Below are 15448 nucleotides of genomic sequence, written 5' to 3' on the forward strand. Positions count from 1 at the left end.
TCTGCTTATTAAAATCATCTACTGAACCAAACATTATCTTCGCAGACTTCACATATTGCGAATCTGCAAAGTCAGACGCGAGGGAGAAAGACGAAAAACTAAAAAATTTCTAAGTGTTATATATATGTTAAGGGTACTTTGAAAAAGTCACAAAAAAATCTAGATATTTAGTAGGTTAAATAAATGAGTTAAATATAAATGGGTCTTCCATTTTACCCAATTTTTGTAATTTTCTCAAAAATAAAAAATAACTATTTACAAAAATAAAAAATAACTATGATTAACAATAATGTAAATAATTTGCCATTTTTTTTTGTATGATATTTTTTTTTTAAAGAAAACAAAAATGAAAAGAGAGAAGAAGAAAACTTTATTGAAAAATGACTGTTAGAGGATGAAAGCAGAGAAACATGAAAATGGTGAAAAGGGAAGCCCGTGAAACAGAAACAGTGATCTCTCCCTTTCTCTACCTTCCTTTAAATCAAAGGAACACATACATCCATAGATTTACATATATTTACACTCCCTTATTTGTATAAATCTCTCTTTCTCTCTCTCTCTCTCTCCCAATAATTTGAACAAAACCTCACTCCTTTATTTATTGCACCCCCTTTGAATTCATTGATACGTTTACCACCGTTTTTTTTTCGCCTATCACAACTCCTTCAGGCCGTCTGATTTCATGACTCCCACATTGAAATGTCGCCGCCGGCGTTCCTAGGCACCGGAGCTTCGGTTCAGAGCCCTAATCTCAACGGTCAGATTTCTCATCCTATTTTGTCATCTTTTGTTGCGTCTTGTTCTAGTTCAGTTTCCCAATCGGGATCAAACGGGATGAACCCATCGACTTTTGGTGATCTAAGTTCTGGATTTTCAAATTCGAGTGGAAATGCTCAGAATTTGAACTTTAACGCGCCTTCTAATCAGCGATCATCAGGAAAGCCTCTCTCGAGGCCGAGAATGGTCAAAGTGAGAAGGCAATCGAACTCTCAGATTTCGAAACCTGCAGCTGAAGCCTGGGAAGGTCCCGGGTTTAATCCCTTCCGCACAGTTTCAGGGGCGGGTGAAGAGGATTTTTCGAGGTCCACTGAAATTGGGCTGGGTAGGGGTAGAAATGAGGCATCTCTTTTTGGAGAGAGTAGAAATCCTTTGTATGGGAATGTGGAGAATGAAGTCATTGATAGAATGAGGAATGTGAATATTGGGAGCCAAAATTTGTTCCTGAACGATAACTTGAAGCCAAACAAAAGAAATGATTTCGTGTTTGGGGATGATCACAGTAGAAGTTCTACCATTGATGATAAAATGAAGAAGTTGGGCATTGATGGTGATGGGATTGCCAAGGTTGGTGATGAAAGGCCTAATGTTTCTAAATGTGGTCTGAAGGTTGAAGACAATATTGACACTATTACTAGGGAAAGTGTGAAATCAAGGCTACCTGATGAGTTGAAGTTGAAATTGAATATAAAAGAGACTGGAGTCTTTGATAGGGATCGTGAAATTTCCCGTGCTCATGATGTGAAAAAGTCTGGGTTTAAAACCGGTACAAAAGCTACAGATGCATTTGCTGAAAGCTTGGAAAATGCATTGCCTGATCATATTAGGAATTTGAACATCAAAGATTTTGTGGATGCTAACGACACCAATAATAAGAAGCACACAAAGAATAGTTCTGCTGGTGAAAGCAGGGAACACACTAGGCGTAATGTGGGTGAACAAAGAGAAAGTAGACTGTTGAGTGAGATGGAGCAGAAGTTGAAGATTGGAAGCTCAAGTGGCAGTCAAGGTCCTATAGATCAATCAAAAGTCAATACACGAGCACATGGAGCAGCTGGATCATCGTCTGCCTTCTCATTTAGTGGCTTGTCTGGTGGGCGTTCTTCCGAATTACCGCCAATGGGTGGTGTGGAAAAAAGAGAGGGGTTTGTTTTTACAAGCAAGAAAGATGATGCTGGGTTACCATTTGTTGAATTTAAAACACCAACCTCTAAGGGAAACTTGTTCTCTGGCTTAAACCAGAAAGTAGAAATAAGTACTAAGTTGAAAGACTCAAAAGTAAAGAAGAAAAAGGGAAAGGTTAATCAACCAACCAAAGTCCATCTATGGCCTGGAAAAGATTTTTTTTCAAAGGAAAGTGGTTCTCAAGAAATTCCTGAGGCTTTTGATTCTTACTCTCCAATGGATATTTCACCGTATCAGGAAACATTATCTGATACTCAATATTCCCGGGAAACTTCTGTGGCATCAGAGGAGTCTTTCAGTCTTGATAACCGATATCCCTCTACAGATTCCCAGCCAACTGTATTAAATGATGCCATTGATGAAGATTTGATTGTGGCAACAGAACAAATGGACATAAATAAGGATGTTCCGAAATTTGGAGAAATAAAACAGGAAGGTTCTGGTATTTGTTCTGACAAATGCATCAGTGCTGAAAACCCCCTAGAGGAGTCTGTATCTGGGGCTGAGACAGAAAGTTTTAAATCTGCAAATGAGGAAATAGATTATATCAATGATGGTGTAGTTAATTCAGCAGAAACTGAAGCCAGCTCAAGTACAAGCATCAAGAGGCAAAATAATGATATCACGAGGACACAATCTGGTTCCCCTGCAAGTGCAAGTTCAGAGGATATGGGTTTCACATTTGGTGCTGCTTCTTCATCTCAATCGTCACCCAGACGCTATTATAGAAAGAAAAGCTTAGCAAAAGTTGGTAATGATTCCTGTAGTTCCAGCCCAACTGCAAATCAGAAGTCTGCATCAGCTTCTTCACAGTTTACTCCATTCTCTGGTGCTTCATTGCATGTATCCCCTCTGGACTGCAAGAAAGTAGGTTCACCTACTCCAACACATATGGCTCAAGATAATTCTGGGGGACATACAGGACAGGATATCAAACAAAAGTCTGAAATGATTTCTGCTAAATCAATTGCAGCTCAAGAAGCATGTGAAAAGTGGCGATTAAGGTATTGATTTTGCAATTTAATTTCTCCTTATATATTGTAGACACTGTCCTTAGAATCTTACGATACGATTCGATTCAGCTCTATTTCGAGCGAGCCGAATCTATAGGGTGAATCTAAATTGTAACAGAATCTTACGATTCGCGATTTGAATCGTATCGATTCAGCTCTATTTCGAGTCAGGATCTTCATCATTGTTCATCAAAAACTTCTACAACACTGACTACTAAATCCAGTATCCTCTAGTCCGAACTAGTTTCGTTCCATCATTATCATGTTGACAACAAGGCAAAAAAAGAGTCGGAAGCTCAAACTCTCCATCTCCACTAAGTTATTAAACAGAGTCCAATTTGTGAATTAGTTTTATTAGGATTGCATTTGCATTAGATTTGAATTGTTAGTACTTGGTTGATATGATTTCCTTTTTGACATTAAAATTGAATTTCTAGACTAATATTTGAAAATATTTTGAGTTCAACATAGTAAATATTTATTTTTTATAATATTATGAATCTGAACTGAACCTTAGGATTCGATTCACGAGTCACGATTCACAAATATGGATTTCGATTCACGAGTCGAATCTCAAATTGACAACTATGATTTTAGAATGTAAGATTCATAATATTTTTCTCATTATCTTGCCAATTTACATGTGGTCTTAGCGCTTCATATGATTATGTAGCTATTGTTTGTGTTCAGTATTCTGCGAGTTCATTATATTTTCTTTTTTAGGGGAAACCAATTATATACACAGGGGGATTTATCAAAAGCAGAAGATTGTTACACGCAAGGAATAAATTGTATTTCCAAAAATGAAACATCTAGAAGCACGCTCAGGGCTTTGATGTTGTGCTATAGCAATCGAGCGGCAACGCTTATGTCTCTTGGCAGAATGAGAGATGCACTAGTAGATTGTGAGATGGCTGCTGAAATTGATCCCTGTTTCCTCAGGGTCCAAGTTAGAGCTGCAAAGTAAGTTTCTGATTGTTCTTTCTTGTTCATTTCTGGATTGATCTAGGTCTACTTGTATATACTTTTGCGGCTTAATACATCTTTAGCCCCCTGTACTTGTCTAAAAAAGTCAACTGCCCCTGTAGTTTGAAAAATTTCTATTAATTAACCCCCTGAACTTGCTTAAAGTGACCAATTGCTTCTTGGAAAGTTACCTATGAGCCCCATGAACTTTCTTAAAGTGATCTATTGGCCCTCTGAACTTGCTTAAAGTGTACGCATTTCAACTTTTCCAAAATTTCTCCTTACTCCGCCATGTGGATTTTAAGGGGTTAGTAGGTCATTTTAAACAAGTTCAGGGGGAAATTGAACATTGTAAAAGTATAGGGGGCAATTGACTTTTTTGGACAAGTACATGGGGCTAGGGATGTATTAAGCCTACTTTTGCTCCACATAGGCATTAATTGTTCAAGTTATCCTTGGAAGGATTGGTCTAAGTTCTACTGCAAATTATCCCTGTGCATTGCTCCACATAAGCATTAATTGTGCTTCAGACAGCATCTGTTTTGCAATTTTAATGAGACTTGATTATCACAACATTTTCTTTCGTAAATGCCTTTTGTTGTCTTGTCTTGTTTAATTTGCTCAATTGAGTTACCTTAACTGCCTGTGATGTTAACTATTAAGTTAATGTACTGTTTATAAATGATTTAGGTTTTAAATCTATTGTTATCTCATTCTTATGCCTTAGCCAGTTATCTTTCTCAGGCTTTTTCATTGTGTAGGTTCAGTCTTGTTTATGTTTGATATTGACTAAGTATCTTTTGTCTTGTTCTTTTTTTTTTTTTTTGTTAAGTTGTTACCTGGCCCTAGGGGAAGTTGAAGAAGCATCACGTTTTTTTAAGAAGTGCTTGCAGTTAGGAAATGACATCTGTGTAGACCGAAAAATTGCAGTGGAAGCCTCGGAGGGACTGCAAAAGGCACTGGTATTTTTTCTTCCTTTCTTTCCTTCTTTGTTTTCTATCCATTTTCAGAAGTAACCTCAGTATTTTTTTTATGGTGAAGATGTATGGTCTATATTAATCTATGATCACATGAAGAAGGGAAAGCCTTTGGATCGACAGAACTACACACATTTCATGTTTAAACTTCATATGAATAAAATTTTCATGATATTCATCTGATTTTGTTGCTGATCAATGTTTTTCCCGACTGGCAGAAAGTGACTGAATGCTTGCAACACTATGATGAACTTCTGCACACAAAAACATTCAAGGACGCAGAGAGTGTTTTGGAAATAGTTTCAGTGGCTTTAATTATAAGTCCGTATGCAGACAAATTAATTGAAATGAAAGCGATGGCCCTTTTTCTGGTTTGTGTTTGTTCTACTAATGCTTGGAATTTTTGTATAATGAATTAAAGGATGACTATGGTCTGTCAGAGGCTAATAAAGTATAATAAAATAGTCTGAAAATTTGTGTTTTTTGCAGTTGCAGAAGTTTGAAGAGGTCATTCAACTTTGTGAGCAGACTTTCGATTCTGCCATTAAGAACTCCCTTCCACTCAATTCTGATTATGAGTCAGCAGATATGGATAGTGCTGAACTTACAGTAAACTGCTCATTTTGTCTTTGGCGATGCTGCCTGACTCTGAAATCATACTTCTACTTGGGAAGGTTGGAGGAGGCTATTGGTTCACTAGAAAAGAAAAGGAAACTGATTGCCAAGAGGTAACTTATACTCCTTTTCCACAGAGATCTGCCTTTTTGTTCTTACTTTCTGATATGTTAAGGTATTGTTCCTTCAGTTTTTTGTCAAGGAATGATAACAAGATGATGGATTCATTAGCATCCTTGGCTTCCAGTATACAAGAACTCTTACGCCACAAGGTAGGAGACTCTTATATCTTTCTGAATGGATCATATTGTCTTTAGGGTGCCTTTAATCTGTTGCCTCATGGCTTCAAGCATGGTCGTAATTGTTCAACCAGTGTTAAATGGATATTGGATGAGCATTTTATGTGAAGGAAGAGTAGAGCATAATCTTGTTTTGCCCTAGGTTTGTCCTTTGAACTGTTTATTAGTTCCTAAAAATGATGTAACTAGAGTGAATGCTGCATCATACAGACTCCTCATTTTTACCAGAGATGCCAACTGTGTCATGAAGATGTTTTGACTTATTAATATGATGTATAAACTAAGAAACGGAGACAACACATTTAACAATATATTAACCTTTTGATAGAGATTATCTGAACCTCATTGTATATCATGATGACTCACTCAAATTCCTGTCTGTTCTTATCCTTGCCTTCATCGTCACAATTGATCTATAAGTATTTTGCTTAACTTTAAACTATCGTGTGCCAAAGAATATGAATTTTGATCCTATTAACTCGATAGTTTTAGAGAATTAAAATCATTCTGTCATCTGAAAGATCTTTTTGTATATTCCAAGTTACCCATACTTGCTATATGCTGAATTTGTTTGTTGCTGTTGTGCATGTATCTGTGTGCGTATACATGGGGTATTTTAATGGTTTTTTGGTTGTTTTGTTGTGATCACATATGCAATTCTCTTCACTTTCAGGTTGCTGGAAATGAAGCATTTCAAGCTGGGAAGCATTCAGAAGCTATCGAACATTATACTGCTGCCTTGTCAAATGTAGAGTCACGGCCTTTTGCAGCTATTTGTTTTTGCAATCGAGCTGCAGCTTACAAAGCATTGAACCAAGTTACTGACGCTATTGCTGACTGCAGCCTGGCCATAGCTCTTGATGAAAGTTATCTGAAGGTTTTTCTCCTACTGATGCTTTCTTCTTTGGCTTTGAGTCTGCCATTCAATGTTTTTGTTGCTTAATGACATCCTTTATCAAGTTTAAACCTGATGTTTATGATGGAATCAACAACTATGGTTTGTTCTCTTGCTTTCCGAACCAGTCAATATTTTTATAATTAAGAAATTATAATTTCGAAAAGAAATTTAACACGAGAATAGTCAGGCCTGTTCACAATTAGAAGAACATATTTAGATTATGCGTGATATAGGTATTTTTAATCATTTTTTTTTTTTTGTGAAAGCACCTGCAGTTACCACTTGTTGATTGCTTTTAATAATTAATTCTCTTGGGCAAAACATTAAAACTGTTCCAATGGAATCTAATAATAATTCTATTAGGTGAAGTGTCTAAATGCTGGTATTAAAAGATCTGAACACATAAATTTTTATAGGCTGCCAACTACAAGATATACATTGAAGCTTATGTATATAGTTATTGATTCAATAGGCGACTTCTAGACGAGCCACATTGTATGAGATGATTAGGGATTATGGACAAGCAGCTAGTGATCTTCGGAGACTTGTAGGCATTCTCACTGAGCAAGTTGATGAGAAGATCAATCAAACTGGATCATCCGATAGATCAGGAAACTTGGCAAATGATCTAAGACAAGCTCGCATGCGTCTTTCCACAATCGAAGAAGAAGCTAGAAAGGACATTCCTCTGGATATGTACCTCATTTTGTAAGTAATTCTACTTTTCACCACCGTTTGGCAGTTTTGATGAAAAACTAATAGTTTCACATTTATTATCCTATAAAACATTGGCTTTGTGGGCTATCCATTTCTTTTGATATGGTTTTGTCAATTGCTGTCACTTGGAGAGAACATAGAAATCGTAGTGCCATTTTTTGTTTTGGGAATTGAAGAATATGGCTTTTTGTCATTTGTTTCATCTACCTCTTTTTTAGATATTATGGTTGAAAAGCATATACTCTATTCAATTAAAAGTTTAATGCATTGAAAAAGGAAATGTTTTGTTGGCTGCTTGCTCGTGTTAAGGAGAAATGTAATTGTTTTCTCGTTTCTCTTTTCTAGTTTGGAAGCTGGCATAGAAAAAAGCTTAACGAATTGCCTCCATCCAAGTCATATTCTAGAAAACCTTTTCACATCTCAAGTAATTCTATGGAAGAGTCTCATAACATTGTTGAAGAGAAATGGCCATATGGATAAATACAAAATTTACACAAAACGAATTCGGTTGCCAATTACTTTTTCTATTCAAGTTTTGGCAACAACATGATCTCCCTTTCTGTAAAAAGTTATGGTGGAAAAGTATATTGAGAAGTCACAGAGATACTTTCTTATGCTAGACTTATCTTCCATTGTTTTTTCGAACATTTTCTGGTCTTCTACTCTGAATTTGAAGTTAATTCATTTACTTTTGAAGTACTATTTGAAGGCCTTTGATGCTTTACCTTATTTCTAGGGGTGTCAAAACGAGCTGTCATGTCATAATCATGTTATTTTATATATATATATATATATATATATATATATATTCCACATGATTATATATAAATAAATAACACAGAAATGATAATTGTTTCAAAAGGGTTATCTTTGTAAATCGTGTTGTCGTGTCGGAAATTGACAATCTGACTTATTTCCAATGTTCCAGGAATATGAATCAACATTTTGGATGTGATTAAATATGTTTGCTTGAACCTGTTTTGATGGTAAAAATTGCTATTACCTGTTAAAATCAACTAATGCATTAAATGATGACCGCAGGGGAGTCGAACCTTCTGCTTCAGCATCAGAAATTAAGAAGGCATATCGGAAAGCTGCACTGAGGCACCATCCTGACAAGGTTTTTTTCATAATCTTCTTTTGCAATGTCTTACTATGGTTTCACCCCACATTAATGAATTTATTGCTGATTTAGGCTGGTCAGTCCTTGGCAAGAAGCGAGAATGGAGATGATAGGCTCTCAAAGGAGATAGGAGAAGAAATCCACAAGCATGCTGACAGACTTTTCAAAATGATTGGAGAGGCATATGCAGTTCTGTCAGACCCTACTAAGGTTTGTTGCATGTTACTATAACCTGTTACGCTTTCGTATTCTTTAACAGGTCAACTTTTCTTATGTTTATTTCTTAGACTTGTGCCGAGGCTATTACCTGCAAATATTTGGGCTTAGGCAAGGGGTCCGCTAGGGTTCAGCCCTGCATAAAGCTTGTCATTCTCTGACACGACAACATGATTTACAGAGACAACCCATCTGACACGATTGTCATTTTTTTATTGCATTTATTATATAGGATTAAAGCCCTATTTGGCCTCGTGTCCGAAATTGTGTCATTTGCCCCATGTGATATCATTTGACCCTGAAAGTACTCTCATAGGTGACATTTAAACCATTTTGAATGAAAAATTATTTGATTTGTTAATTTTTCCACATGGCACAATTTTTAACACACGAGATGTACATGGAGGGCGAGTCTTGGCGCAACGGTAAACGTTGTTGTCGTGTGACCAAGAGGTCACGGGTTCGAGTCTTAGGAGCGGCCTCTTGCCAAATAAATTGGCAGGGGAAGGCTTGCTCCCAGTACACCCTTGTGGTGGGGCCCCTCCCCGGACCCTCGCTCAGCGAGGACGCGTAGTGCGACCGGGCCGCCCTATAGACTTAATATGTGGATAAGTAAGAAAGAAAAATAATTCTTATGTATCCAAATATTAAGTCTATATGAAAAAAAGAAATTAAAACAATTGTCATGTGTATATGTCACCTCAAAAATTGTATCATGCGGTAAGAATTAACAAATCAGTTAACTTTCCATAAAATGGGTTAAATGGGGAAAATGTTACCAAATGATACCTAAGGGGTCAAATGACAATTTTGGATACCACAGTGGGACAAATAAACCTTTATGCCTATTATATATAATCACGTGGAATATATAGATCATATAACACGATTACACGATAACTCATTTTGACACCCCTTGCCCTGCACGATGCTGGTCTCAGCAAGTTGTTTTCCTTGAGGGTTTTTTCCATCCTAGGCCTGGCTCAACACTGAGTAGAACTCTGCCTTGTTCGCCTTTTAATCGTGTCAAGTTTTTTTCTCATCGAGTGAAGCACTAGCATGGGTTAGCCAGTTAACTAGTGCTTTCAAGCACAGATTGTTTTAATTTGTGTTAGCTTCAAATGGGATAACAATAAGGGAAATTTCTTATGAAATAGGAAAACAAAGGGCAGCATAGGCACAATTGTGAAGAAGGATTTATTTAGGATGAGTTTCTTTGGAAATTTAATACTGATCTCTCAGACTGAGAATGTTGATGAGGTGCTTTGTATGGTATCAATCACGATTGGCTTTTCACTTTTAGGAGTTTAGACGGTAGAACCTAGAGATAAACAAAACATGCTTTTTTTGATGAAGTTGTCGCTGTTGTTATATTCTGTGTAAACATATCATGCAGGGCTGTCAATTTCTTATATGACAACACAATCTACAGAGACAACCATAGTTATTAAAGGCGCATGGCGCACTAAGGCGCAAAGGGTCCTGGAGCCTTGGCGCATGGCGCACGGCGATGGCGCGCGCCATAGCGAGACAAGGCGCACCGACAAAAATAAAAATTATAAAACTATTAAACTAACATAAAAATGCAATGAATACTAAATCATGAAAATATCTTAAGCATAAATAAATTTAAAATGCAAAATAAACCCCATATTAGCAAACTTTAAAGTTGAATACTAATTCCTAAGTTCTACTCCTAATCAAAACTCTCCAAATCCATCACTCCTCATCATCACTATCACACTCCTCATCTAAAGCGTCATCATCAAACTGATCCTCTTCATCCTCATCAACAAACTCAGTTTCTTCTTCCTCCTCATCTCGAACAACTACATGGGCTTTTCCTCGATCCTTGGAAGATGATACTTTAGCCTTTTTTCCTACTCTTCTAGTGTTATATGCAATCTCTTCAACTCCAGCAGCCTTACCAACTAAACCCCATGTTAGAGTTTCATCTTCAACTCTTCATGACTCTGTCTCTTCGTCTTCTAATTAGTTTAAAACGTATAATCTCTCTCCTCTTTAATACTTTTTGTTAATAGAACATGTGCTTCATCCCAGATATATAAAAAAACTGCCCATAACTGCCTCTAACTGCCAAGGCGCGCCTTGGTGCGCCTTTGGCAATTGCATTTGGCGCAAAATGGCGCACCAGGCGCGCGCCATGGCGATTGCGCCTCGCCATGGGGCTGCCATGGCGCTAAGGCCTGCGCCTGGTGCGCCATGCGCCATAGGCGCGCCTTTAATAACTATGGAGACAACCCACCTTATATTGACCCGTTTGACACGATTATTTTTTCCTAGTATCTATATCATATATAATCATGTGGAACTGGAATTTATAGATCTCATAACCCAATTATGACATGAGAACTCATTTTGCCACTCCTTATCATGTTACGCTTGCCTATGTTTCTTCATAGCTTTAGAAACTTTTGCTACCTTAAAGCAGCTTCTCACTTCGGTATATTTAAATCAGCATGCTTGTTTCTCCTTCTGTGTTGGTTTCAGTTCATTTTTAGATAGAGAAAAGCCAAATCTTTTTCTTATCGTCTTACTTATCTGTAAGTAGTTTAAACTTGCTCATCTGCTTTCTTATAATCAGGATTTTACTTGCATTTTTCTTCCTTTCAACACTGTGCCTTTATTTTGTAGCATAACTTGTTGCATAGCTGTACAACCAAGCGAACCAGTTATTTCGTTGTGTTTGTGAGAAAGGTATTGATTTTGTCGAATGCCATCTTTTTTGCAGCGCAAACAGTACGATCTCGATGAAGAGATAATGAGGAACGTCCAAAAGAAACACACTGGAAACACATATAGATCTTACGCAGATGCTCAGAACTATCAATATGATCGGACTAGCCCAAGGGCAAGGAGACAATGGAGAGATGTATGGAGAGCATACGGCCGATAACTCCGCTGCTTGAACAGCCTGCCACTTGTACAGATCGTTGGCTGGCTGGCTGGCTGGCAATCAGGCATGCTTGTGATATAGGAATGTCCGAATTTCAGAATCATAATCAACACGTGTGGTAAGAACCCGAAGATTCTGATAAAAGTCAATCATGTTTGATGATTAACATCAAGTTTTGGTGAAAATTGTTTCAATGCCTATCCATACAGGATTTTGTTTGCCAAAAAGTGGGAGAAAAGTTGGTCCATGTTGATAATTTCACAGATTTGAAGTTTTTTTTGGATTTGAAGTTTTTTTTTTTTTTTTACTTGGATGGAAAAGAAAGGAATAGGGTTTGATTTTTTAATTTTTTTTTCAAAGTACAAATGAGAAAGAGAGTTTATTGCTAACTGTTTGAGTTGTGTATATGTTCCGGAAATTTGTACAGATGAAAAGAAGGAAGAACAATATTAATAAATGGCTGCCCTGCCCTAGTACTGAATAATTTTTTATTATTATTATTTGTTTAATTCTTATAATACCATTGAAATTTGAAAATTGAAATGATCCAACTTAACTATATACTCTAATCATAGTGATAATCCTATTAAATGAGCTATGTCAAGCAGATTTTTTTATATATATAAATTTTGTTGTTATAACCTGAGTTATTAAATGAGTTATTTCAAACGAATTTATATTGTTAAAGCGGTAGTGTTGTTGACCTATGTTTACTAGATTGATATGTGGTATTTTTCATTTTTGTCGTTAACATTTTTCTTCTGCATTTTAATTACATTTGCCTTTGCAAGTTGTAATTCTGCTAGCCATGTGTTTGGCTGAGCTCTGTTAGCCCACTCTTCACCAGGGCAAACTGCTATTTGTACCAGAGTTGGTTATGATTTCATTTTACTATCCCTCTAGATTCTTCTTTCCTTGTTCTTGTATAATTTCTTCTGGTATCATTTGGTATTGGAGCATCTTCTTGGTCACGTGATTTTACCTGCCATATCCAAAATTAGCCATGATGGAAATGCGAGCTCAAGAGCTGGAAAAATGGAGAACTTTAAATCATTGGTGAAGGGAATGTTATCTAAGATAACAAAAAGCAAGAGCAGCTCGTTATAAAACTTTTGGCTAGGCAATGAATCAAAACAGAGCTTAAGGCTTGTATTTCGACTTTCCACCCAAACAGAGACACCACCATATCCAAAACACCTTTCACTGTAAATATGAACTCTCACAACGCATATCAACCTACATACCAGCTATCTATTCGTTTTACCAAAGTGGAATTTCCACGGTTTGACGACACTGATTTAGATGGTTATTTCGCTGTGATCGATTTTTTTTCAGATTGATCTAACTCCGGTAGGATCTCGAGTCAAACTAGCTTCGCTGCATCGGGAAGGACGAGCATTGGGATGTCATTAATCATATTTGAAGGGGAGAAACCAGTTAGAAGATCCACCCTAGGCAGAGTATGTCAAGGCGGTGACGGGGAGATTTAGGGAATGAGTCGATTAACACAAACTGGTACTCTGCTCGAATACATGGAGGCTTTTGATATTTACTCTCATAAGGCTTCTTTATCTAAAAAGAAACTTGTTTAGCTGCTTCCTTATCTAAAAACAAACTGGTACTATCCATTGCAGATGCTTGGGCAAAAAAAATTGCAGTAGGCTTATGCCTTAGCTCACATACATGATGCTTACCTCAATGTCACTAAGAGTGGACGAACTCCACACATCATTCTCTGCACCTACAAATTCATACAACCCCAGAACATCACCACCCTTATTCCCCACTCCTCCACATACAACTAAATTACTGATTACAAACCCCCAATCTAGTACCAAAAACTTCATCTCAATCCTTCCAAAAGATAAGAATGCCTCCACAAACAAGAAGGCTCGTTGATGTAGAGCTGGCAAATAAGAGAGTTGAAAACTTATGCTTCTGGTGTGATGAAAAATTCATCCATGGCCACCAGTATAAAATGAAATATCTCCACATGATCATGGTGTAGAGTGTCTAGAGGGGGATGAAACTGAACTAGACTTAGTCTACTTGGATATTTCAGCATAGTCACCAACAATATCCTTATGTGCAATGGGAGGGGCGCTGGACTCAATACCTCATTAACTGGCATTCACAAGCGGAAATCTTGATAGATTCAGGTAGTACCTATAATTTTATTGATTTAACTTTGGCTAAAGGGCTAGGATGTCAGTTGAGGTCCATTAAGCCTATTAAGATTATAGTCGCTAATGGCCAGGAATTAGTATGCCAGTATTTGTGTGATTCATTTGAATGGAAAATGCGGGAGTAGAGTTTTGTTGCAACCTTTCTAATTATGAGTTTAGGGGGTTGTGAAGTAGTTTTGGGAGCTTAATGGCTTATGACCCTTGGAAATATTATTTGGAATTTTAACATCCTTACCATTACATTCTAATTGATCCACAGCAATACCAGTTACAGGGTACCAACAACTCCTCAATTAAAATGATTAGTGAAAACAACATGTTGAGAATGCTTCACCATGGAAACACTGCTTTTCTGGCCCAAATACAACCTATCTCAAACACTCAACTACAACTGCACACTTATCCTTTTAAGCTTGCCCCGTTACTTGATGAATTCAAGTTCCTATTCAATAAAATCACCACCCAACCACCACAAAGAACCCATGACCACCAAATACCTCTTAAGGAAGGAACATCCCTTGTCAATATTAGGCCCTATAAGCACTCCTTTTTCCAAAAAGATGTCACTGAGCAGATGGTGAGGGAATTGATGCAAAATGGTACTATACAACATAGTGTTAGTCAACATTCTTCTCTAGTGGTGTTAGTGAAGAAGAAGGACAACATATGGATGATGTGCATTGACTACAGAGAGTTAAATATCAAAACCATTAAGGATCGGTTTCCTATACCAGTAATAGAGGAACCATTTGATGAACTCCATAATGCATCTGTTTTTTCTAAGATTGATTTAACTTCTGGATATTACCAAAATCGAATGCATCCAACTGATATTTATAAGACTGTTTTTTGGACACATGAAGGCCACCATGAATTTATAGTCATGCCATTTGGGCTTACTAATGCTCCATCAACCTTCCAAAGCTTAATGGATGATGTTTGCAAACCATACGTGAGAAAGTTTGTTTTAGTCTTCTTTGATGACATTTTGGTTTACAGTAAAGATATGGACTCACATTTGTAACATCTCATGCTAGTCTTTATCAAACTACATGAACATCATTTACTGGAAAACAAGAGCAAATGCAGCTTTGGTACCACCTCTGTTGAGTACCTTGGTCATGTAATTCAGGCTAGTGGAGTTTCAACAGATCCAAAGAAAATTGAAGCTGTAACTCTATGGCCAACCCCTGGTACCCTTAAGCAGTTGAGAGTATTTTTGGGGCTTGCAAGATACTATAAGAGATTTATTAAACAATATGGCATTATAAGCAAACGCTTAACCGATTTGTTGAAAAAGGATAGTTTCAAATGGACTAATTAAGCAGATGAAGCTTTTAATGGTCTAAAAGCTGCTTTAACAACTGCACCAGTTCTTGCCTTGCCTTCTCCTGATAAACAATTCATCATTGAGACTAATGCTGATGCGGGAATCACATCCTATTGCTTATATAAGCAATGCTTTGGGTCCTCAACACCAATCGTTATCTATATATGAGAAGGAGCTTTTTGTTGTGGTCCATGCAATGAAGAAGTGGGATCACTATATAGCTCATCAG

The 15448-nt window shown here is 37.1% G+C and overlaps 1 protein-coding gene across 3 annotated transcripts; it reads left to right on the forward strand.

The window, feature by feature from the left end:
* The first annotated feature begins 380 nt into the window (after nucleotides 1-380).
* LOC136223374 (uncharacterized) lies at nucleotides 381-12210 on the forward strand. 3 transcript variants are annotated; one of them, XR_010685934.1, is made up of 12 exons: nucleotides 385-2966; nucleotides 3699-3938; nucleotides 4774-4903; nucleotides 5137-5289; nucleotides 5408-5646; nucleotides 5724-5805; nucleotides 6506-6709; nucleotides 7203-7438; nucleotides 8489-8567; nucleotides 8643-8780; nucleotides 11539-11821; nucleotides 11913-12210. XR_010685934.1 is itself a non-coding variant. In XM_066011332.1 (11 exons), exons 1-11 carry the CDS (start codon nucleotides 700-702, stop codon nucleotides 11701-11703), a joined length of 3933 nt encoding a protein of 1310 aa, XP_065867404.1. In that variant the 5' UTR covers nucleotides 385-699; the 3' UTR covers nucleotides 11704-12209. The 3 variants fall into 3 exon arrangements, 2 of the variants coding, with proteins under 2 accessions (XP_065867411.1, XP_065867404.1); XM_066011332.1 differs by having other exon boundaries at nucleotides 11539-12209; XM_066011339.1 differs by lacking the exons at nucleotides 8489-8567; nucleotides 8643-8780; nucleotides 11539-11821; nucleotides 11913-12210 and having other exon boundaries at nucleotides 381-2966; nucleotides 7147-7283.
* The last annotated feature ends 3238 nt before the right edge of the window (nucleotides 12211-15448 follow it).

Source organism: Euphorbia lathyris, chromosome 1 (genome assembly GCF_963576675.1).
Source record: "Euphorbia lathyris chromosome 1, ddEupLath1.1, whole genome shotgun sequence".
In the NCBI taxonomy this organism is placed as follows: domain Eukaryota; kingdom Viridiplantae; phylum Streptophyta; class Magnoliopsida; order Malpighiales; family Euphorbiaceae; genus Euphorbia; species Euphorbia lathyris.

Coding starts and splice junctions, on each gene's coding strand:
- LOC136223374 (XM_066011332.1), top strand. CDS start 700: ATGTCGCCGCCGGCGTTCCTAGGCACCGGAGCTTCGGTTCAGAGCCCT. Junction 6,710..7,202: donor TTGATGAAAGTTATCTGAAG/GTTTTTCTCCTA, acceptor TTGATTCAATAG/GCGACTTCTAGACGAGCCAC. Junction 8,568..8,642: donor TGAGGCACCATCCTGACAAG/GTTTTTTTCATA, acceptor TTGCTGATTTAG/GCTGGTCAGTCCTTGGCAAG.